At 41.5% G+C, this 22,295-nt stretch overlaps 1 protein-coding gene across 2 annotated transcripts; it reads right to left on the bottom strand.

The window, feature by feature from the left end:
• Positions 1-1,640: 1,640 nt before the first annotated feature.
• LOC142933626 (ATP-binding cassette sub-family C member 12-like) lies at positions 1,641-20,520 on the bottom strand. Of its 2 annotated transcripts, XM_076077783.1 has the most exons (31): positions 20,470-20,520; positions 20,036-20,187; positions 19,762-19,908; positions 19,364-19,511; positions 18,716-18,952; positions 17,055-17,228; positions 16,748-16,895; positions 15,708-15,856; positions 15,461-15,568; positions 14,865-14,966; positions 14,742-14,810; positions 14,584-14,655; positions 14,230-14,354; positions 13,866-13,938; positions 13,022-13,225; positions 12,541-12,675; positions 12,149-12,245; positions 11,564-11,614; positions 11,175-11,267; positions 10,959-11,062; positions 10,169-10,351; positions 7,820-8,046; positions 7,450-7,587; positions 6,617-6,806; positions 6,427-6,516; positions 6,009-6,198; positions 3,515-3,674; positions 3,314-3,392; positions 2,597-2,710; positions 1,809-1,973; positions 1,641-1,733 (listed from the first exon to the last, which is right to left on the bottom strand). In XM_076077783.1, the coding sequence occupies exons 1-31, from the start codon at positions 20,518-20,520 to the stop codon at positions 1,641-1,643; spliced, it is 4,068 nt and encodes a 1,355-aa protein (XP_075933898.1). The 2 variants fall into 2 exon arrangements, with proteins under 2 accessions (XP_075933898.1, XP_075933897.1); XM_076077782.1 differs by having other exon boundaries at positions 10,169-10,377; positions 10,898-11,062; positions 14,742-14,966; positions 20,036-20,184.
• Between the last annotated feature and the right edge of the window lie 1,775 nt (positions 20,521-22,295).

Below are 22,295 nucleotides of genomic sequence, written 5' to 3' on the forward strand. Positions count from 1 at the left end.
CGTTGCAGGTCCAGCTGGCAGCCTGTGGCCTTCAAAAAGTCCAAACCCAGAATACATGGATCCTCCACTGAAGCTATCCCACACCAGGTGACGTACAGTCGTCGTCCCCCCCCCCCCCCCCACGGATACAGTCAACAGACCTCTGCCTTTCATGGGTTCCAGCTCTCCGGTGACCGTGCGTAGTCGCACAGAGGTGGGGTCGAACAGAGTCCAATCCGGGACCATATCTGGCCTCACCAGCATTACTGTTGACCCTGTGTCCACTAGTGCAAAGCAGGGCACTCCTTCCAGTGACAAGGACATAACAAGAATCGCCCTTACAGGTACGTCCCACTGCAACAACAGGCTCCAAGCATGTGTTGTCATCTGCTTCTGGGGGAAGTGGAGCCTGGCTCCCCCGGCTGTGATGTTGGGCTCCTCCATCTGATATTGAGGGTTGTGAAGACGGGGTTGGAGTTAGGGATGGGCCCCAAGCCGTTTCCCTTTGCTTGACTTGGGGCACTCCCTGGCTTAGTGCCCTGGTTGCCCACACCCCCAGCAGACCCTGGGCCCGGGGCGTGGCTGGTGTGTTTGCTGTAACGACACAGCCCCAATCAGTTCAGTCACCTATGCTGGTCTCTCTTCCTCTGAGGAACTCGCCATTGCAGCCCTCACAGCAGGTAGCCCCTCCCTTTGACAGTTTCCAGCCGCTACACCCCACACATTTTCTCTCTCCACAGCCATCTCCTAGGCCGCCTGCAAAGACTGTGGGTGTTGCAACTGCACCTGGACATGCAATTCAGTGGGGAAGATTGCTCTGATGAACTAGTCCCGTGCCAGCTCGCTCTGTACTCTGGGGGGCATGTGTACATAAGCCTGTCGTTGGCCAACAACCGCTGCGGCTCCCCAGGTTTTCTGCAACAATTATTGAGTTCATTACGCAGGAGCTCAGGCTGCAAATATTGTCCAAACCGCCTCTGCAGAGCCCCCACCAGCGATTGGACGACAGGACAGCGCATCGTCTGTGAAGCACAAAGCCAGCTGCAGTGCTTTGGTCTCTGTGGACCATCCCCCGGCATGGGATAATAGTTCAAATTGGGCCAAAAAAGCTTTCCAGTCAGACCTACCGGAGTATTTGGGTGTTTTCACCGTTGAGACTGCTACTGGGTGCCGGGCGCCGCCATTGTTATTTACATTCTACGGAAAAACGGCGGGAACGTTGATGAGGGAATCATACTGGCATCTCTACAAATTCTTGTTGTGTTTGTCCATCAGTGCCACTGTGCTATTGCATAGTGCATATTCGCCCAGCAGATTGAAACTTCACATAGAAAATTTGCAAAGTGGCAGCAAACAAAGTCAAAGAAAATCAATAAATAATGTTTTAAATATACATTCAAACCGCTCCTATAAAAACATTGTCCATGCATTTGCTTCAGCAGACAGTGGAGATAATTACATCCATATTTACACAGTGTGTAAGGTGAAAAACAAAAATCGTGTCTTTCTCCATGAATGTTGGACCCCTTCTCTGCTGCTCAGTCACACCGGATAAAACCAGACTGGTCCAGATTACATGTGACAGGACTGATGAAAGTGGGCAATGAATATTATTATGTTACAGTTTTTAGTGTGTAGTGGTGCCACAGGGCCTCTGTGGTTCAGGTGTTCACAGTGTTAGCAGCTGCGAGGAGTGAGGAGAACAGAGAGTCTGGTCTTTGCTTCAGCACATCTGGATGGTCAAACTCAGCCACCTGTCGGACAAATCCCTTACTGTTAGTCTAGGATTAGAAGCACATCAACTTTATCTTTTTTTTAATCTTTCAAACCTTTCCGTTGTCCATGACCAGAATACGATCTGCATGCATCACAGTGTTGATACGATGGGCGATGGTGAGCATGGTGCAGTCCTGAAAGGCTTCTTTGATGGTGGTCTGGATCAAGGTGTCTGTCTCTGCATCGATGGATGCTGTTGCCTCATCCAAAATAATGATCTGTTGGAGCAGGGGAAGGACCCAAACGCAGTCAAGGATCGCTTCAAGATCAGAATATCAATGAATACAGACTCAAATAATTAATAAATATACAAATACATTGTGCCTGTAGAAAACGATCCTGCGCTGAAAAGCAGGACACAGAACACATTAAAAATACAGAATGCGGTTCATTAAACAGGCTACAGAGAGGAAACACTGCTGCTCTGGCAGTTATGATAGCTGTGTGTCTTAATTATGCCTCTCGTCCAAGAGGGTTGTTGGAGTTTGATTTATCATAATAGCACCATCAACTATATCCATTTGTTTCAATATATCTAAATGTTTGAAACTCATTATGTGATATCTGCATATTGAGAACTAGTGTGAATATAGTGTGGTCTGAATAGGTCAACATACATTAAAAAAAAAACATAGGTTTGCCTTAGTACAGTGATCCTGTGTGCAGACACAAACTCCATCAGAAGTCTTTACAGCTGTTAAAGCCCACTGACAGCTGATCAGATAATCAGGACGAAACCATGACATATGTGGCAGTAGTAATCCAGTGGCTGTTCAGCGGCTGAAAAGTTGGGAAGTGTGTAAATAGCAAGAAATCAGAAGACAGAAATTCATGTACAAACCTTGGAGTTGCGTAGTAGTGCTCTAGCCATACATATGAGTTGTCTCTCTCCTACAGAGAAGTTCTCTCCATTCTCCAGCACTGTTGCCTGTAGTTTCCCCTCCAGTCTGGAGATCTAAGGAAACAAAACAATACTCATAGAACCACTTATACGTCTGCTACTACCACCTCTAAGAGTAACCTATACTGACTATGATCAAATAATGATATAAAAACCCCAAGTTTGTAAAATAGTCAAAGCTACCAACTAAAACATAAAATTGCTACTTACACTTTACTGCATCGGCAATAATAATCTAATGGTATTGTGTAAAACTCAGGGTATATTTTTCTACTCCGTGTACTTTTACTTTGATACATTAAGTACACAAAGCTTATGACACTTCAGTACTTAAACTCAAGTAAGATCTTACATACAATACTCACAAGTGACTTTACTTGTGAGTATTTTCACAGTGTGGTATTGCTACTTTTACTTAAGTAAAGAATTGAATACTTCTTCCACCAATGCTACGGTTCATAATATATTTGAAAATAAGAGTTCAATAACATCAATACACCACTAAGACAGCTACTATCTGGTCAGATAACATTTCACTTCAAGATATGCGAGAAGAAATCGCTGCACGCTAGCTAAAAAGATTTAGTCTGGATAACTGATTCCACTCTCTAATGAAACTGTTAATGTACTGTGCTTCATATTGTCCAGCGAACATACAGAGTCCTTAATGTAGGTCTTCTCCAGCGCCGCCCAGATCTCCTCATCATTGAAGTTATTGAAGGGGTCTAAGTTGTACCTGGAGGAAAGGACATGCACCATCAGAGTTGGCGAGCCAGTGACTAACCCACCACAGTGGGAGCAGTGTGTACCTGTGTGTAAACATAAAGCTCTATGGAGTTAGGGGTTAGCTTAGGTTACCTGACTGTTCCAATGAATAGCACAGGATCCTGGGGAATGATAGACAATTTGCTGCGCAGATCCTGCAGACCAATGGCCGTAATGTCCACGCCATCTATCAGGATGGTCCCTGATGCTGGCTCCACCAGCCTGAACAAAGCCACGCCTAGAGAGGACTTCCCTACAGAAATAAAGGACAACAGTAACCCTAATGGTTTACAGAGGCAGGTCCCCTTAGCACCCTACAGCCATGTCTCTACAAGTCAACACTCTAATCCAAGTAAGTTCTTTCATTTATACATCTAAATTCAAAGATGCTGTTAAACTGGGCGATCAACATTTGCATTGTAGAAGATACATTATGACAGTGGTGGGCCGTCAGGGCCAGCAAAGCCTTCTCTGCTGGCCTAAACAGAATTACAAAGTTACAGCTATTTAATAATTCAATAATTTTTCATAAATACACTACATGTATTCTAATTATTTTCCCCATTGGCTTATTTTCTCATTGCACAGCTACTGTCTTCAGCTGCTCTGCTTCCAGCACAGCTTGTTTTAAGGAGAGCTTTTATCCAATCAGATTTCGCCCCTATTTCTCTAGGTAAGAAGAGAGGCCCGATGCCCTCTAGGTAGACTTTGCAGTTTAAGTAAATGGGGACGATATTGTTGATTGTCATAGTGTTCAACCAATCAGATCTTTAATTTGACATGTTGGGCGTATTCTTTGACATGTCAGAGCTGTCTAGGTGGCCTACAACTACGTCAGCATTAACGTGCGGTGTGATTGGTCAGTGGGCTAGCATCACTGTTGTGAAGCTGAAGCTAGCTAGCAGAACTTAGTTGTAGTAGTAACAGTTCAAGTTGAAAGATATGTAAGAAGTTATGACATTGACATGACATTTTTAGCGTTTTGCTTGTTTAAGCTTTGTTTTTTTAACACTCAATAGCTGGAGGAAGAGGAGAAACGGATTTAGGAGTTACTGGCAACGCCTTTCTGGAGGACTTTTCCAGAATAGCTGGACATTGTAAGAAAGGGTCGGCCAACCCTACAGCTAGCAGCCCTGACCTAGCCAGGAAAAGGATTTGTACGAACGGTATTCCTGGCTAACAGCGTCGGAGAAGCGTTGCACATTTTATGGCTGGGAATGCGTTTTATTTGCAACTGAGCGTCTTGGTGTTTGGAGCTGCTTAGAGCTACACTACGCTAACCTGAGGTGGCTAAGCAAGGCAGCAACAAGACACCATAGCACGACAGGACGCTTACAAGCTACGGAGCTTTTGAAAACTTTTGCTCAGACCCGAGTGGATCTATAACTCAACGAACACGTTCGCAGGAGGACCTCTTACTGTAACTGAACCGCACCGATGTACTGTACAACAGCGTCATTAAACTATTTGTAAATAAAGAAAGGAGGATATACTTTGTCTGCAACAGCAGCTTTGGTAAGTGAACTGCGTTTGTTTTACATCTGCAGTAGCATTACTACTGTGTTAATTTGTCTATGGTGTTGTTTTTATGATATGGTTAATACTGTTCCCTCTGATGTGAATAATATTTGAATGGCCGTGCTCTTTAGTGTGTGCCGGAATACGTGTTTTAGCACCGCAGTGTTGCTGGATTGATTCGTCATGCTTTGTTGTCATATAAATATATACTGTATGACTGGTTCTTGTGGGTTTGTTCTTGACATTGTGTTAATTACATTGATTTTGACTATATGCATTGTCCGTTAATGACGAAGCATCCCGTCATGTGCATTCATGTATCTGTTTTCTTTTACAAAGCAAGAATTTTGGTCTGGAGAAATGGGGATTGTGTGGCGATGTTTTAGCCCTGTTTGAATCAGTAAGGAACAGCTAAACGCTGTGGGGAGAGTTTTTCAGCGTGTGTGCTGATGTTGGTGTTCCTGTTAAGCTAATTTAGCATAGCCTCCCAGAACACACGCGCCTCAAAAGAGTAATGTTTTTCTTCTGTGGTGGCAGCACTACGTTTGCTGGGTTGCCAGGTTGAGCGTGGTGGCTCCACCAAAAGAACATTATGTTTCCCACAATTTAAGCTTCTGCATTTTTCAAATGCGCTAGTATTATTCAAACGTATTGTTCGGTTCGTAAGCCACGTACCGAACGGTTTAATGCGAATACGTGTATTGTTACACCCCTAGAAACAAATAATAACCGGTAGCTGTGGCGTCATACTGAGGTTATTAGGAGGTGGTTCAACTGTAGTAGGACAGCACTGAAGGCCCAGGTATAAAATGCACGGCCTGCCACTGCATTGTGATCAATATAGACTATAGGTTTCGTGATTCATTGTAATGCATATATGTTGTTTATTATATGATATGATGTATTGAAATAGGTAAAATTGTGTGTATTTAGGACTGTTCAAAATTCAACTCTGATAATTAGTGATAGTTTCCCTCAATCAATCAATAATTGTAATATGTCTGCCACCAAACTCAACCTGCATGAAAAACAAAGTTATGAGTAAAAACTGCTGGAGTCAAGGTCTTACCAGAGCCTGTCCTTCCCACAATGCCCAGCTTCTCTCCAGCTCGGATAAAGAAATCGAGTCCGTTCAGGACAATGGGTGTATTTTCTCGGTACCTCATCTTATAGTCCTGGAAGGTGATGGTTCCGCTCTTCGGCCAATCCTCTGGGACTTGGGCCTCCTTTATTTGCCTGGGGGCCTCAGACTTACAACCCTGTACACAATAAACAACAATTACTTTGAGGGAGGGGAAAGGAAGTGTGTCAGAGAAAAATTTACTTCATAGAAGAGAAACGATTAGCTTTAGAAACTTGTCCTTGAGTAGTTTAATGGACAGTTTCAAGAAGACTAGTAAAAGATGGTTGGATTGTTGGTAGTTGTCACGCAGCCTGTGTACATGTGTATCATTATTTTTCAGAGGCAGAGATGTTTAGAGTCTGACCGTGATGTATTCCTGCAGCCGCTCCACCGAGTTGAATCTAGCCTCCACCTCCGTCGCCTGCCTCACTGTGTACTGAAGCATGCCTGTCAGCTGGACAACACATCAACATCTTTAAATACACATGTTGCAGTTGCTCTCAATCTATCTTTACAAAAATAAAAGGTTCATTCATTTTCTGTTCCAAACTCACCTGTATGGTGTAGGACAAGGCCAAGCCTTTCAAAGACGGACTGATGAAGTCATTACTGCTGAGCACAACGAACAGAGACACCAACAAGGTCATGGTTGAAGCCATGGAGTCCAGGCAGAAGGAGAGCCAACGTGTTCCAGAGTGAAACAATAAATAGTGGTTGGAGTTGATGTCATTCAGTGACTTGAACCTGCAATGTGATAAAGAACATGCAGGTTTGTGAACATACATACTGTACCGCCTCAACCCAATGATCCGTAACGCAGCATAAATGCAGACCAGGTTTACAGACACTGACTGAAACATCACCTGCTACTTTTGCACTGCATCTGACGATAAAGCAAGGAAACTCTATGAGTGAGTGTCCTTGCCAAGTTTGATCTACTTCAAACTTGGCGGTTGAATTGCTGTGGACCCAAGGGAATGCAGTGTCAAATGTGGTGCGATTTGATCAGTTGGTGGCACTACAACAACAAACTTTGCATTTTGGACCGAAACTTTGGAGCTGTAAGTGACAAAATACCCAACGTTTTGTTCGTTGTTCTGTCATAGATTTAATGGTATTTTTTCACTTAAGCTTTCACTTTACTGAAAGCTAACAATGACCTCATAGGGTAACTTAAAATCAGGTTATAATGCATTATATTAGTTATTACAATGCGTTACTCTAACTCTCTAATGTATTAGAACTATGGGAATTATAATACACTGATTTAAATGTGCATCAAGATCAATTTTAAACTGTGTCCAAATTGTCACCCAGACAACGCTGCAAACAGCAATATGAGGAGCCACACAGTTGAGAATCATGTCGAGGAACTTTGCTATCTTACAGTCTTATGTGTCTGTCTCTTATGTTGTAGGCATGGATGGTGCTGAGGCCCTGCAGGGTAGAGGTGGTGAGAGAGATGCAGGGAGAACGGCTGACGTTCTCCATCCTCTTCATCTGACGGATACTCCTCTGGAAGATACTGGAGATGAATCACAACTGATATATTTAGTTTGCCTTTAAAGAACTCTTGTACTGAACCTGCTTTTAAGACGTGCAACAATTTAAATGACAATCTGAATCTAAATAAATGTCATAAAATTAACTGAACGTGTAATCAGCATGTACCAGATTGTGAATTGCTACGATCCTATTTTCCAAAAGTACCCATACAAATAATTTGTTTCATGTTTATTAAACTGGTATCCACTCACAAGAGAATGAGGCCGAACAAAGCTCCCATGAAAACCACAGCTGCCAGCATCGGGGGGAAGACTGCCGAGATGGTGATAATGGTGAAGGTGACCAGCAGAGTAAACTGCAAGAAAGGGTCCATGTGGAGGGGAAGGACCGTGTCCACCTCCTCTTGATCTTTGGAGAAGCGGTTGAGAATGCGTCCTGTTGGCGTCGTGTCAAAGAAACTCATGGGACTGGAGAAGATCTGAGAAAGGAAAACAAAAAAAAAACTCATCTTAAACGTATATTTATAGGGAGTAGTTAATATGAGGGGGATGAGGGGAGGGGGGTGGCATTGCCTTTGTTCATAAAATGACCAAAATGCATGCCCCTCGTTAACCTCCCATCCCTCCTTTCCATCCCCTAGTACAGTGGTTCCCAAAGTGGGGGTCGCGACCCCTAGGGGGGGCGCGGTGGTACTACAGGGGGGTCGCGGCTTCATCACCAACCCACACACACAGACGCACACATACACCGGTAAAACGCGGCTCATGTCACAGACCGACTGTGGCAAAACCAGCGAGAGCGAGAGCGAGCGCGCGCGAGCGAGAGAGCGAGCGCGCGCCCGAGCGAGAGAGCGCGAACGAGCGAGGGAGAGAGAGAGTTAATTATTTTATATATTTTTTATTTTATATATATTTTATTATTGCTATTTTTTTTCCCAGTTAAACAAACTGAAGAATAAACTGTGAAGTGATATGTACTTATTTTAGAAAGAAATAAAAATATTTTATACAGTTTTATTTTATACAGTACATGCATTATAATGCAATTCATTAAAAACCAAGAAAAATTTGGGGTCGGGTTGCGGGGGGGGGGGGGGGGGGGGTCGTCCAATGTTCCTATATCATCAAAGGGGGTCTTGACAGAAAAAGTTTGGGAACCACTGCCCTAGTAGCAGAGTGAGGGCGGGGCCAGAGGGGTTGTTTAATTGAATATGTTAGTCTAGTCCAGGGATGCCCACACATTTTCGGTACCTTGCATAACTGCATGAACCCTTATGGCACAATACAATTCTGTACATTTTTGGTCATTACCTTACTCTGATGACTTGCACTGAATGGGATTGGCCAGAGTTGCATAGTCCGGACAGTAGCTGCTGGTAACCAGCCTCAAGCAGACTTCAAATGATCATCAGTCATGGTGGAACGGTGTTTGGACTTAATGTTCTTCATGTGGGAAAAGGCTGACTCACATAAATATGTAGAGCCGAATAATGCAGTCAAGAAGGTATCACATTTCCTTATGTTTGGGTACTTTTCCTCTGTGAGAAAACTGTCCATGAGCCATGGACTTCAGCTGAATGTCAGCTTGCAGTGTCAAAATCTCATCCTCCACTCCAGACGAGTTCAGGTGAAACAGCGTTGCAATGTTTGATGCGAGTGAATCAACCTCAATATCTTCCTGAAATGTGCAGCACATAAGTGTAGCAACTGGCTCGAGTAAAGCAAAGTCTTGAAAGCGTTTGTCAAACTCTGACAGACACTTGTCAATCTGCTCTGTGTAGCGCGCACTGTCAAGTTACGCACACGCCTTCCTGAGTCTCCAGTTCTGACGCGAGGTTTTGGAAGTTTCCCAAATCATGGCGCTGCAGCTTTAGCTTCTTTAGTAGAAATAAATTGGAAGGCTAACTAATTAGCTCGCCGGAGTTTTGCAGTAGCTCGCGCGGTTGACCGCGCATACGTGGTGACCCATGTGTTAGAAAATCAAGTGGCAAATGCCATGAGGACATCTAATTTTTTTTGAATGGCATGCGATCTACCTCCACGATCGACTGGTCGATCGCAATCGACGTATTGGGCACCCCTGGTCTAGTCTGTCTCATTAATTGATGTGACTGAGGTTTTGTGCAAGTCAGGGAAAGAATCCGTGACCCCGACCATGGCTATGAAATATATATCCATCATAAAGACGTAGACGCATTTATAATTGTGACTTTTCTCTTGGTCCCTCCCTTCTGTCTGTAATACCTTGTCCTTAGGTTATATTTTCCTTTATTTTGACATCTCATTATTTCCTGTTCTATTTTGTGTCACTCACCTCTCCTCTCGTTTCAGATGCTTCACTTCCTGCCCTTGTGTGTTTTGCCTGATTACCTGACGGATCTCCTGTGTTCCGAACCTTTTTCTGAGAAGTAAAGACGTTTTTTTCTGCATCTTATCCTGCTCTCTGGATCGTGCATTTGAGTCCTTACCCTGTGGTTCCATCAGTCGTAACAGTAAACTATATGGAAAGTTCTTAACAGATTTTTTAAACGATCGTATATTAAATTCAGTAAACATGGTTATGTTTGATGGTATGGCTGGGGGTCAGCCATCCAACAGTACCTTCTTGAACATGGAGTTGTGGAGGTTGGTGGCCGCATTCAAGGTCACCCAAGTGTAGGAGAAGCATTTGATGACGGCAAGTGTCACCATGACGACCACCATCACGCCATAAATAAGTTGGTAGAAGCGCAGGTGAGGGTTTTGTGAGACGTCTCCTTGGTTTGAGGTTGTGTGATTGGATGACTTAAAAAAAACAGAAAATATATGATGTTAGTGGAAACCAGGTCCAGAGACACAATTTATCAACACAACATATTTTTTTGAATATTTTTCATACTATTGTGAATACAATCGTCAACAATTGGTGCAGACTTGTGGAAATAACACATATTGCATCACATATTTAGCACAGTTTACTACAGTTATACAGTTAAGTTCTATCTGTTCAATATAAGCACACCACCTCTATCGCTGCCAATATAGACAAAACCAGTTTGGTTCAGCCGTAAACACAGACAGTGAAGTTATGTGAGGTAAAATAATTTGCAGAGCACATGCAGCAATATCAACATCCGTGCACATCTGACCAACTATGTGAAAAAAGTGTGTGGCTGTTGGATTGTCGGTTTTGGAAAAGGTAAAACAGACTCTTTGAAGAGACCTATTCACAACCCTCAGACTTTCCATAAAACATGCCCATTGGAGCTTGAAATAATCTTTATTGTTTCCAGCTGTGGGAAGTCACACACTTACTGAAAACACATTCAAATGAAGCCAGGGTTGTGTGTGTATGTATATATGTATGTATGTATGTATGTATGTATGAGAGAGAGAGCGATATGGTTCTCACCCCGTCACCCTGCCCCAGCCAGAAGCTGAGCCACCAGTTGCTGACGGCTGTGGATCCAATCATCAGGACCAAGTTCAGGATGGTGAGGAAGCTTACTGTGTAGCCTGCAGCACAGTCACGTCAAAAATCATCAACCAGGTTGTCCATTTGTGAATTGTGTATTATTGCATATATCACGACAATGCATTTGTGTGTGTGTGTTGTCAGTGTTCAAACCTCCAGCTGCCTTGCAGTATTGCTGGTAGACTCTCCAAGAGACGGCACCTTCTGTGGTGGACTCCTGACTGACCAGCTGATCATCGACAGGTGCTTAAGAGGGAGAAAAGTGAAAACCATTGTAGAAAGGGGAGCAATAATTGTTGAAATTCGGGAATAACGGTGCACATATTCTTTCCTGGAAGGCATTCATAACGTTGCGCTCATTTGTTGTGAACAGAAAAAATGAGGAAAACGTTCTGGCCACTTGACGCACGGACCCTTTGTCTTTAACGTGTCTTTAACGTGTCTTTAACGTTCCCACATTAAAATGGAACCAAATGAGTCTGACATCCTTTCTGGACTTCACCGACATCAGAGTTATAATTTAATATGTTTTCCAGACTCACATCTTTGGTTAATTGTCATTCCATCGTCCTTTTCATCCGACATGTCAAATGCTGAAAGAGAACACAGATGTGGAAGGGAGATATCAATAAAATGACAGAAGAAATATCTGTCATCTCTTTGCTGTAGACCGTAATAAGGACACACATGCCCAAATAAAACAATGACAAGAGTATATTAACAGTCAGGATTGTAGATTTGTTGCCCTGTCTTCTATTGTTTTACAAAGCTTTTACAAAGTCCATTGCTACCTCGATGGACAGCTGACTACCTTTTACCTCCTTGTTATGTATTGACATGAATGGCACTTTAGTCCAAAAAGAATTGTGCCAAAAGTAAAGCAGGATTGTATAGAATACCCCCCTGACTGCTTCTGCTCTCTAAATTGGTGTCAGGCATCAATTTCCTCAAGTTAATAAATAATGTGCGACACTTCCAGTGTGTCTTTGTACTAAACTCTATAATAATCTCCAGCCTTGTTTTCGTTAATTATAAATTATTAAATGATGTATTGCGGCATCTAAAATGATCCCATATCAACTATTTTAGATGATTACACAAACAATCATGTTTTCTTGATTCCATACCTGGGTTCACTAACCCAATGTCGGTGCTTTCTCTTAGCTCAATGTCCCTCAGCTGGGCAGCGTCTTGGGGAGACATTTCCTCCTCCTCATTCGGAGTCTGAATGACAAAGCAAAAACGCAGTGATACTACTGAGTCTGGACAAGTTGACGACAACTCACTTTCACCCTAAAGTAAATGATGAATTGTTAACTTGTGGCCTAGTACAAGACATGTTTCTGCCTCCTATAAACCTCTGACACATTTGGTTTACAGCTTACGTGCATCGGTTTAATGTTTTTAAGCTAAAGACCAATAAAGAACCGGTGTAAGGTTTCGCAGCTATTAAAACATGGAGGAAAGACAAAAAAGCTATAGTACATTAGAGTTTTGTACTGTAGATTTCTTTTTTTACCTCTGGCTGTTCCATGTGGTAGTTGCTGATGAGCTGAGCATAGCGTGCATTGGCTTTCATTAGGTCCTGGTGGTTTCCAGCCTCCTGCACCTCGCCATCATCCAAAAGCATAATGTCATCACAGAACTCCAGATACTGACAGACACAAGTGAGGACAACCATGTCAACAAACCATCCTAGCACTGTGGCCAGAGTTCTACCTAACGTAGTCTAAACAGCACGTGTTTACATATATGACACTTGGCAGACGCTCTTATCTTGTGGTTTATAGTGACGCTCACAATTCACGATAAAAAAAACCTAATGGCTGCAATCAGAAACCAGTTTGATTTACTGTTACTTTGGGGTGGGGTATTGTTTACCACAATAGGATGGATTTTCAAATAATTTTTTATGTGTTTTAAACAAGTATGTACATTTTATTGAGAAATATCAAGCTATTTAGGATTCACTATCTGCTAAAGAATAAAGCTGTGTCTACCTGGAGCTGGTGTGTAATCAGTATGATGGATTTTCCATGGAGCTCTTTCTTAATGCATTCCTCAAAGATGTGTTTCCCCACATGGGCATCTACAGCAGATAGTGGATCGTCAAAGAGGAAGATGTCCTTATTGGAGTAGACAGCTCTGGCCAGACTGATCCTCTGCTTCTGCCCCCCTGACAGATTCAGCCCTCGCTCTCCGATCTGCCAACAAAACAGCAGAAAGCTGATAAGATCACTGACAACACGTCACGATATGGTACATCACAAAATCTGCTTTTCCCTTTTACGAACTTACAACAATATAGAACAAATAAAACTAATCGCAGTTTAAGATTAAGTCAGAAACATCCGTCAGACTTGGAACTGATCCCAAATTGTGTCGCAACCATTCATACCAACACTTTGTTTTTTGTAAAATGACTGTACTTTGCACACTAGATGAATTTTCGGTGAACATCTAGTTTTAGTGTCAGTTTCATGAATGAATTGCTATGGGAGACAGTCAAAAATAACATAATTGGCAGAGTTTGAGGTATATTTTTTTGATATTTAAATGCTGTACAAAGTAATCTGAAATAAAATGATGTTGTTACTAACAAAAATACAAGATTAAAATGGGCTTTAAAACAGTTCAAAGAAAGAAAAACAAACTGGATTATTATTTGTACCAACTAATGTTTACCTTATTCCATCTTTTGTTAATGCTAATGTCCGCAAGGGGTTTCCTACCCCTCTTCAGAGGGTGTTAGTGTTAAAAGTTCCACTCAGCTTGAAATAAATCATTCAAAAGCAAAACAAACATTCAGCTCGGGGAGTTTTGAGTACAGCAGAAGGCCCTCACCTCAGTTTGATCACCATATGGGAGGATATCCAGGTCAGCTCTGAGACTGCAGACATCCACAACTCTGTTGTATCTGTGGAGGAAGACAATCAGTTACCTTAATGTCAAGAGACAGCGACGTATAGTGTATTCAACTGAGCCATTTTAAAGATAAGATTTGAATATTTTGGAACAACATGTTTTTATTACGTCAGTCAGGTCTGCTGCATGTTGACTTTCGCTCCAGTATGTACTTCATACAAGATAATGATTACAGCACAACTATGGGCCTAACCACCGTCATAAATGCCAGCTGAATGACATGACATATTCATATTCAAAAGCTCTGTGGTTACTTATGTTTGTGGGTTAAGTGATTATATACTTGGACTGGTCAAGAGGTTCCCCCATCAGGATGTTTTCTTGAACAGTCCCATGAAATATCCAGGCCTGCTGGGAAACGTAGGCAAACGTCCCATCAGCTGTGAGGGAGCCCTGCTGAAGGTGCATCTAAAATATAAAAGTGAGCAGACCACCATGAGGAAACCTGTTCGTTACATGGCATCAGTTAGATCTGGTTTATCGAAATGTAAATAAGAGAATCATTTTTACATAACTGTGTGACAGAGTGGTAATAAAATGGTAAAAATCAACAGCCGATAGAAATGTCAAACTGTCAGGAACTTGCAGGGATTGTAAAAGAGAATAAAGAACAAATAAGACAAAAGGAGGAGCCAACCTGTTCCAAAATGCTGGAAATCAGTGACGTCTTTCCACTCCCCACATTTCCACAGATTCCAAGCAGGTTGCCCTTCAGGAGATAACACAGAGAGTTTGGGTTTAACCTTTAACCCTCTCTAGATCACCTTATTTATTCTCACCAGTCGTAAAACACACCTTAAGCAGTGTGAAAGAGATGTTTCTCAGGGTTGGCAAGGTTTCAGACTTCCCATTCTGGCACGTCTCCTCCACTTTAACCGCATTAACTGAGACGATGGGTAGAGAGTCTGGCTGGTTGGCTGGTTTGTTCCAGGAAAGTGTCGCATTTTTCATCACGACGGCTGAATCACTGTCTTTTCTCTGGATCAGGTAGGGCTCTGGATTCTGGATCAGCAATATTTTCTGAAATAGCCGAACATTGCATTTATAAGCTTTTTTTTTAACTGTAAAAATTTGATTTTAAGTGTGAACTTGTTCCACAACAGCAACAGACACAATGAAAGCTGGCAATTACGTCAACAATGACATAATAATACAAATTTTCATATTTTAGAGATTAAAGTCATTAAAGGCAAGTGTGAGGCTAAGAGAATGACAACAGAAGCATTAAAGCCAAGTTTGCACTGCAGTTTGGTGTACATGTTGCAACTCCATACAAGCTATTATTTATGTTTGAAATTAATAAAGTAAAATATAAGAACCATATCATGTTAGTCTGCAGATTATGAGCTTTGGTGTGGGAGGCCATATTTACAAATCATTATCTGTCATCACTAGAAGGCACAACCTTGCAGTTTATATGGCTGGATGACATCACAACAAGATGACTTTATGTAAGATCAGAGTAATAATGAATACCGTTGCCAGCTGAGCAGGACAAAAAGAGAGGAGTTTACCCTCAGTCGTTTTAGTGAAACAGCAGCCTCAGCCAGGGTCTTCACAGACAGGGGCATAAGTCCCAAGCAGAACCTCAAGGAGTTGAAGATGGCGATGGTGGTGAAGGCCTGTTCATAAAAAAGAATGATGCTCACACTATACAACACTGACTCTTTTTTATCAGTACACAATAACCATGTAAATCACACAGTGGGCATGATGGCAAGGGTTGTTGTACTGCATGTGCTGCACTGCTGCAGTACTCACATCAGTTGTGTTGAGCTTCAAGCTCAACGAAGTGTGTACAATGAAGGTGAGAATGGTGGCCAGGGTGGGGATGATGTTGACGATGCTAGTATTGGCGTTCTGGACGTAACTGACCTTCCGCAGTTCTTTCTTCTCATTTTTCCGGAAGCCTAAGAGAGACAGCATCACATGTTTGGGGAACAGTTTCAGTTTTAACTTTACTTCTACTTCTGTTTCTGACACCAAAAGAGCATGGACTGGTGGAGGCAAGGGCACATGGGAGCTCAACCCTAGATTTTAGTTTTGCATATATAAGCAGCTCGTTTATATAAGTAGAAGGTGGAGAGTATGTGGCAGCCTTATTTCAGCCTGTAGTGCCTCTGGCAGCATGGCTATGTGCTTTTTATCAAAAACTAATACAAAACAAGATCCAGATTGCTGTAAAAGGTGCACATAATTTCCCTTGAACTTTGCTGTTTTGCCCAATGGAAAGTAGCACACGCGACTTTCACGATTGGGTTTGTGTTCATACAAAGGGACTGTATAAATGATTAACATGATATTTGTTCTTCAAGAAATGTCTGTTTAGCTAGTTTCCTGTTTTATTTAGAATGTCCCTGCCTCCTGTGTCTTGAGTTCACTTCATTACCTGCATTTGTATGTGTTCCCGCCTGTGTGATTGTCTGCCCCGCCCCTGATTGAATCCTCCTGTGTCTAATCATCTGCACCTCAACAGTGTCTCAGTGTCAGTTCGTCTGTTGTGCTACCTGTTTTGATCTACAATGATTCCTGGGATGATCCCTGCTCTTCTCTGCTGTGTTCCCTGCCGTGTTCCCTGTTAAGTAGTTTTGTTTTCTTGTGACACATTTTTTAACTCCCCAGCTCTGCAAGTTTAGTTTTAAACATTTTCTTAACAATTAAAGTCACCGTTATTCATCCCTTTGTTCCCCCGTGTCTGTCTGCGTTTGGGTCAATCCCCTGCTACAATTTTTGCCTTAAACCCTGACAAGATCGATTAAAAACATGTTTGACTGGACAACAAAGTCTGTCTAACTTCATACCTGTGATCTTCTTTTCAAAGGAATCTTCCCAGGCGTACATCTTGATGAGCTTGATACTGTTGAGAATCTCATTCATTGTGCGAACACGGCTGTCTGTTATCAATATGGTTTTCCATCTGAATTTGTTGATGAGATTGGCCAGGCCAAACTGAAAGCAGAAAAAACAATATTAATCTTTATGTTGTGGGACGGAAAGAACCCCACAACAGTGTTAATTGGCTCGATTAAATCTGAATCCATTTATTTTACACTGCTCATGAAAATATGTCTAATTAATAACTGTTTGTGCGGTTTCCAACATACAGACCTGTACTGGGATGAAGATGAGGTAGGTGCAGACTCCAGTCAGTGCGGTGTAGCCCAGAATGTAGCAGGCATAGACAATACACACAATAAAGAGCACTGGGGTGGACAGCACAAAGCTCCCAAACAATACTGCCTCGAATAATTTGTGGCCATCGTTGGTCAAAACACCAATCATCTGGATGGGAGAGGAGGAGAGAGACTGTAAAATACATTTGCCAAGATTGCTTTGCCAAAGCAAGTTGCTTGAACTAATGGTGAGAACAAGTGAATTCCACAGGATGTTTATGACAAAGAAGTGTGGCCTTGTAAAACAGGATCAAAAACAAAGTTGTGCAGGAAACAAGAACAAATATTGCCACAAGAGGCCATTCCAGGTTGCAGGGGACTGGGTATTTGGCTTCAAAAAGTAGAGCAAAGTCAATTTAACTGGTTTAATCTTGTTTAAAGACAAAGTGAAACCAATCACACACTTGTTTCATCATGACCATGTATGCAGCCTTTCAGAAATGCACACTCAAAGTCCCACCAGTCATTTTTTTTTTACATTTGATGATATTTCAACAGCTTAATCAAAAATATCCAGCAAGTTTGGTGATGTTTGGACAAGCTGTCATTGATTTATGGCCAAATTTGCCCCATGCACATGTTAAGAACTAGTCTCGCCCCCTATTAAGTTATTTTGAAATAGTTTCACACACATGGTTTAACATTGTCATGAAACATATCCTAGGAGTTTTGTATTGATTGCACAAAAAGTTTCTGATTTAAAGACCGATTTGGCTTGTGCCACACTCATCTATTGTATTTGAAGCGCTACCTAGTGGTCGATTCGACTGAAACTTGTTTCAGGTACTGTTGTAGATACACCCTGCAAGATGATTGGCCAAACAATTGTTGAGTTAGGTATATTAATGTGGTGAGGCAGGCCCCCTTGAAGTCCATTGGTCAATATCTTGAAAGCTTTATAATATATCAACAAGGTTTTGATCATTTTGTTTAGCTTGGTCCAATATTGATTCACAGAAAATTTGGTAGCAATCAGGTCTACATTTAAGGAGGAGATGACAAATGGAGAAAAATGTAGTGGGCGAGCTTATATGGTCAGAGTGTGTCAAATTTCAAATCAATCTGACTTGATGGCGAAAGGACGTGGCCTTCCTAAATTGGTGTTTTGGGGTGTTGGCACATTACAGCGCCACCATTTGGCCGATTGAAGTCAGATTTCTTGCAAAGCACATGCACATCATGTCCAGTTATTGGGCCAAGTTTCTATTTCTTGCTATTTCCAGCTCACAGGGAATCCCTTTGGAGCTAGAACCCTAAAAATGCAATAATATCAACTAAAATGTTAGATGAAAAAAATATATATATACTGTATATATATATTCAAGAAGGGCATTATGCAGTTGTCCCCTGTCACTCAGATGTGCACTTGATGTATGTCTACATTAAAAATACATATTAAAAACACTTTTTGACCTGGACTGACCCCAGTTTAAATGTTAAACTCCAGAAATCTAAAACAGACATGAGGTATATTGACAATATATTTTCTTTCCACTACTTTCTACAGTTCACCAAGAGTAAGAAGATCTCTCAAACAATGGGCAAAGAGATTTTGGTGTATGAGATCGCTTTCCTAGAGAAATGCAGGAACCCTACCTCTCCCATTGAAATGCCGCTGTGCACCCGCAGAGAGATGACTTTCTGAAAGGCCACTGAAGAGAAGGCTCCCTTCAGTCTGACTGCAGTGCGCAGGTTCAACGCCCACAACAAGGATATCAGGAAGGCTTTGGAGAACTCAGTGGCGAACAAAGCGAAGGACAGACCAACACCGTAGGATATTGTGGACTTCTCTGGGTCCTCATTATAGTTCAAGATCTCATAGACCAGAACAGCCTGAGAGGACAGAGACGTTTGTAACACACAAAAGAGCAGTAAATATTAAACAACCTTTACATTTGAGTCATAAAACCTTTGTGATGTCACCCATAAAGCATTAAGTTGCATTTCTTGACCATTTTTCTGCATAATGAGAACTTTTACTTTTCATGCTTTAAGTAAATGTAGATTATTATATCTGCGTATTTGAACAAAGTAAAGTTTTGAATGCAGTTATTTTACTTGTAGTGGAGTATTTTACAGTGGTTTACTTGCACTTTTACTTAAGAAAAGATCTGAATTCTTCTTCAAGCACATTTACAGTGAATGTGATATTAGGAAAAACTTCAAAAAAAAGGCTGCTAGATCTAGTATCCAATAGAGGAGGCACTGGTACTGGTCCTGATTTTCAGCTTCAAATGTAATTACCGGGCCCAGAAACACTACCACCATGAGAAGGACACCAACAGCGACGGAGAGAATCAGCCTGGTTCTTTGAAAGCGAAGGATTACACGGACCAGAGAGGCCTTCTCCAGGCCCACCTTTGCCACCTCTTCTTCCCAAAGTCTGTGGAGTCTGTGCACAAAACACAATATTAGCCTTATTCAATTATTACTCAAGTAAAACATTGACACACACACATGACCTCATAATTAATAATTTCCCAGCATTTTCATGAGTCATTTTCCAGATAAGAATTTCAGCAGCTAGACTTGTAATGTCTATAAATATCTATAAATCTATAAATATACTGTCCTGTATTTCATTGCATCAAATGACAGTAGAGAAATGTGGGGGAGCCCATGAATCAACAAGAGTGTCAAACCTTTCTCCGCTGGTGTCGGCTACATCCAAAGGAGACAGGTTGAGAGAGCTCATGTCCAGCTTATTCTTGAACAAGGCCCACATCATGGGGGTCATCCATACAAAGGTTGCAAAGGACAGGAAACCTGCATTGTCCAGAGGGTGAGACCTAGACATGGAAACATCACCCGATATGCAATCGGGGCCAGTACAGTATCTGTCTGCTAACATGTCACCTTACATTTATTTATCAAATGGAATATAAGAGCATCAAAACAAGACAAATGACAACTGACTGAGATGAGGACCAGCGGAAGGGTTTGAGGGTCTGAAGGCTCTGGCTGTATCTTCCAAACAGGGTAGGGTAGGATTTTTCTCTGTTGTCCAAATCAGTAGGTTCTGAACTGGTGGCCACAGATCCAGTTCTCCGTCGGAAAACATCTTCCTGCTAAAGAGTCATAAACACAAAGAGACAGAGTGAAAGAATCAGACAGAGTGGGACAGAGTAAGAGACAGAGATAGTGAGGAGAAGGATAGAGACAGACAGAGAGAGAGAGAGTCTAAAGACTAAAGAGACTAAAGAGTCTCAAAAAGTGGATCAAACAAGTTTGCATCAAAAACACAGGATGCAGGAGAAACAATAGAAGAGGAAAAGATCTCAGGCAGTGAAAGCCACATGTGAAGAGGCCGGAAGTGTACTGGTGGAAGCTGTTGTTTGTTCTAAACTTACAAAAGAGACTCCTCGACTGTCGTTCCTCTCCAGAGAAAAGTCTTTCTTCATTTTGTCCTGTACCGAGGGCAACAAACATGCAGCGTTACTATTTCACTCGCCAACAAGACATTTTAAGTATGAACATTGCTTTAAGCCTACTAACCAAATACTTTTAACAGCATCAACAGGGAGGTTGTAACCATTTCTCATTCTGCTGTGTAACAGTGTAACGACATTACGGCTATTGTACGTTTGAATCTTACTCATTGCTCATTTCAACACAATCATCAGCAGTCATAAGAAATGCTGTCATTCAGGATGCTTTATGTATTATAACTGTGATGACAAGTCACAAGGCATTACAACTGTGATCAAAATACTTTACTTGGTCAAATATCACAAATGTACCCGCATTGCATGAAAGGTTATAAAATCCAATCAAAAACAAAAAGTAAGATTGTAATGATTTCGATAAGGCTCAGGCAGAGGCATGCAGAATATCAAACTTGTAAATATACATTTGTATACATTTTATATGTATACCACCCATATTGTGTTGAGACATTTTCCCATTATATTTAAACTTTGCACTATTTAATTTCTTACATTCTCATTTTTTACCTGTGTGACTTGAAATTTCAAGTCATTCATGCCTCGTACGTAACATCTGAAAATACAATGTGTGAATGAATTACAGGAATCCTATGTGCCTCTCACCTCCATTCACACTGTGTCAAAGTTCCAACAGCCAAATTAAATGAGGTGAAATGAGTGAATGAGTCCATGTGACCCTTGTTACCGCACAGTTAAATACACAAACACACTCCTATGGAGTATTTCTGATCATGTGTAACATCAATGTGTGTTATAATTTATTATGAGGACGGTACACCTAAAACCACCAACTTCTCCGTCTTCATAACAGACCCTTTATACAAACTAGTATCTATTTGTAAAGAGGACTTTTTGCAACCTCAAGCATGAAAGACCATTTAAACATCTAGAGTAGTCCTCTCAGACATCTGACTGGACACAATCAAGCTTTTCTGGTAGGCGATTCTGAAACTTTAGTGCATGTAAATTTAAAAAAACGGATTAAATTAGCTAAACTTGAATTAAACTCAAAAACATCAGGTGCTATCTTAAATAAAGTTAGCTGATCAAAACCTAAATTAATATAATTGAACTAAAATACAAAAACTAAAACAAACGAAAGAACCAAAACTTTTAAAAACTGAGTTGAGTGAAACTGTAAAGAAGTAAAATGAAACAGTACCTCTGTGTGGAGGACAAGGATGACTCACTGCAGTTTGTTGATACTGACTCTGTAACTCACACTGGAGCAACATTTGACTCTGCATTACATAAGTCACTTTGACAGAGATCAAAGGTTGGAGTGTTCAGAGGTAACTATCCCTCCTCACTCCTCAGGGGACAAAATGGTCAAACAGCCATGACCAGTTTCATGTCTGGAGAAGAACACACGAGTATGCTGCCCCATAACTTGAGCTACAGTGGTTTGATTAAGTTTTTCTGTACAGTGATACCTTAAAGATAAGTCTGTGCTGAACAGTGTGAGGACACTGACAAGGTAAGCACGCCAGAAAAGCTGGAATGCCAACAGCTGGGTAATATACAGATAACCTGGTAGGTACCAGTTAACTTTTTTAAGCTTTTCTAAGAATTTATTTTATTTTACCTTTATCCTACCAGGAAGCTCCATTCAGATGAAAAATCACTAAAACATGAAATAACACCATATACAATATGACATACAAAAATTTACAAGAAAGCAGAATAATAGCTGTTTAACAAAGTGGCCTTTCAAGACTAACAACCACCAT

Source organism: Anarhichas minor, unplaced genomic scaffold (genome assembly GCF_050575085.1).
Source record: "Anarhichas minor isolate MPS153535 unplaced genomic scaffold, ASM5057508v1 ptg000062l, whole genome shotgun sequence".
In the NCBI taxonomy this organism is placed as follows: domain Eukaryota; kingdom Metazoa; phylum Chordata; class Actinopteri; order Perciformes; family Anarhichadidae; genus Anarhichas; species Anarhichas minor.